Source organism: Vespa crabro, chromosome 1 (genome assembly GCF_910589235.1).
Source record: "Vespa crabro chromosome 1, iyVesCrab1.2, whole genome shotgun sequence".
Lineage (NCBI taxonomy): Eukaryota > Metazoa > Arthropoda > Insecta > Hymenoptera > Vespidae > Vespa > Vespa crabro.
The window spans coordinates 15,079,838-15,082,337 of record NC_060955.1 but is presented as its reverse complement, the minus strand read 5'-3'; the positions used below and the strand labels follow the sequence as shown (position 1 = coordinate 15,082,337).

The 2,500-nt window shown below is 41.2% G+C and overlaps 1 protein-coding gene across 15 annotated transcripts in view; it reads right to left on the bottom strand.

Annotated features, from left to right (window-relative positions):
• The window catches only part of LOC124426118 (alpha-2B adrenergic receptor), a 100,472-nt gene that overhangs the window by 95,043 nt on the left and 2,929 nt on the right, over positions 1-2,500 (bottom strand). For 14 of the 15 annotated variants that reach the window (XR_006942658.1, XR_006942660.1, XR_006942648.1 and 11 more), the window contains one exon: positions 791-2,500. This exon is cut by the window's right edge. Coding sequence is in view for 8 of the 15 variants with exons in the window: in XM_046967433.1 (XP_046823389.1) it covers positions 791-1,870 (1,080 nt within the window). In the remaining 7 variants the exon portion in view is untranslated. The remainder of the gene's footprint in view (positions 1-790) is intronic. The other variant, XM_046967453.1, reaches the window with a different exon arrangement.

Sequence of the window (2,500 nt, the reverse complement as noted above, 5' to 3'; positions counted from 1 at the left end):
AATTTTTACATGTTCTTTTAATTAATTTGCGTAAGTAGATAATTAATAAAATATTATGATTAATTTACTTTTTGATATTTAATAACTAATTTATTCTAACGATATTAAGTTTATTTACAGTATATATAATACTGTGCGATTTTTTCAAACAAAAATAAGATTTTAGCGATAATCGATCCAATTAATCTAGGAATATTCTTCGTGTGAAGATTTATGATTAAAAGAGAGAGAGAGAAAGAGAGAGAGAGAGGGGAGGAGAGAGAGAGGGAGAGGAAATATGAATAAGCCAATTTATTACAAATTTAGTTGACAGTCCTGAAATCGATCGATGTGATTAAAGGATACGATTTCTAACGTTTTTGCAAAACTACTTAGCTTTTCTAACAAATCAATCTAGCTCAGAGTCCGATCTGACATATTCTCTAGAAAGTCGGACAAAATCAACGTGCCCCGAAAACCCACATGATATCTCTTCACCGAGTTCACAATGTGATCTCGCGATAATCGGATGTTCTTTCACATTTATCCAACATGACAAAAATATTTAACGAATCCTTTATCGCGTGAGAATACGAATTAAATTTCTACTTCTTTACTCTTCTATTATCTATCGTAAATTGTATAATCATTAATTCCAATATTTCAAATCCAATATATCAGTGATCTGGATTTTATAAAAGAATAGATAAAACAAATGTGTACTCTCGATTTTTATCGAAAAAGTAAAACGAAAGGATGACATGAAAACATCCATATTCTGATTTTAAGGTATTAAAAAGAAATTACTCACCTTGCATTTGGGATAATCCTCTTCCGGTGTTGGCCTCTTCCAGCCAAGCAATGGCGGTATACAAACGAGAGCGGATAGTAGCCAGACGAGGGCGATCATAAGTGCCGCCCTGGCCGGTGTTCTTTTCTTCAAGTAATCCACTGCCTGAGTAATGCTCCAGAACCTATCGAGACTTATGAGACAGAGATTCATGATGCTGGCCGTACAGAGTAACACATCCATCGCTGAGTATATATCGCACCACCAATAGCCAAAGATCCAATAACCCATGATCTCGTTCGCTAATGAGAATGGCATTATGATAAGACCCAAGAAGAAGTCTGCGACAGCGAGACTGGCGATGAACCAGTTCTGAATATTCTTCAGTGCTTTCTCCGTCATAATCGCAATTATTACAAGCATGTTACCAACGACGATTACTACCATCAAAAGGGTAGCCACGATCGAGGCTAGGATGATGTGCGGCAAAGTATATCCCGATGGATACATGCTATCACCAAAAACGATTAAGGTCTCGTTATTATAGCTTTTATTCGAAGTATACTGTAGACTCTCGTTGAAGATGGAGTCGTTGGAGGAAGAGACGGCAAGATCTTTCATAGTGTCGGAGGTTACGTTAAAGAGAAGATCAACGCCAAGGCTCGAACCTCCAGTGAAGATCTCAAAAGTGCTCCTATCGGAGACGCTGGAAATCAAAGAATCTTCCCTTTCGCAGGCATAACCGAGGGGATCTCTTCCTCTCGGCTGTTCACCGATCTCCTTGATTGGATCGTTAGAAGTTTCCACCGACTTGTTTTTTTCCCCTTCTCTTCTACTTTCCTCTATTTGCTCGGTGCCGTTCCAGTCGGTCCAACCGACAGCAAAATCGGCAAGGCGAGTGATCGTTTCTGTCCTCCCTCGTTCTTCTCTCGTTTCCTCGTAGCTTTTCGAGGTGGCTTCGCTGATCGTAGAAAAAGACGTTGAGCCGGCAATTGTCGAACGAGACCACGTCATGTTCTCCTCGAAGACGTTCGTGGACGCCGTTGCCGAGCTACCGGCGTCGTCGATAAACATAATGTTCCCAAGAAGTGGCGGAATCATCACTCGCACCCTCGCCGTGCTCTGCGGATGCTATCTCGTCGCGGTTGAGGAACTTACGTCGGGGGACGACGCACCACCGTCGTTGGAGGACGTCTCTAATGTCGCGCCGATAGAGGAACGCGGATAACAGCTTGCACCAGGTGCCAATTCCAGTAATAACAATAGCAAGAGAGTGGTGGTCTCGTCGCATCTCGAGGTCAGCGCCGTCATGCCCGCTTCGACATTGTCATTCTTATCGAAGATCGAACCAGTCTCTCTTTCTCTCCTTCACCCCTTCTCTCTTTCTCCTTTTAAATTCCTCCTTTACTCGTCGTCTTTCACCTCGAGTGCAGATTTATTACCTAATACGTGAGATTGTGTTTTTATAGATATTAAATTTTTTATTTAATAAAACGTTGAACCATCGTCTACATAAGAATTATGAGATCTTTCATTTTGAAGCTAATATCTGGGGCGGTAAGTGACGCTCGGTGACGCGAATTGTTTCTCAATGAAGGCATCGAAGTGTCCTCATTTCTCTGCCTTTCTTCCTTTTTTCTTTTTGTTCTTTCTGCGTCTCTTCGTTTTTTTACATCATCGTTGTCGTTGTCTTAATCGTAGATTGGCCCTTTAGTTATTGCTTTGCGTGAA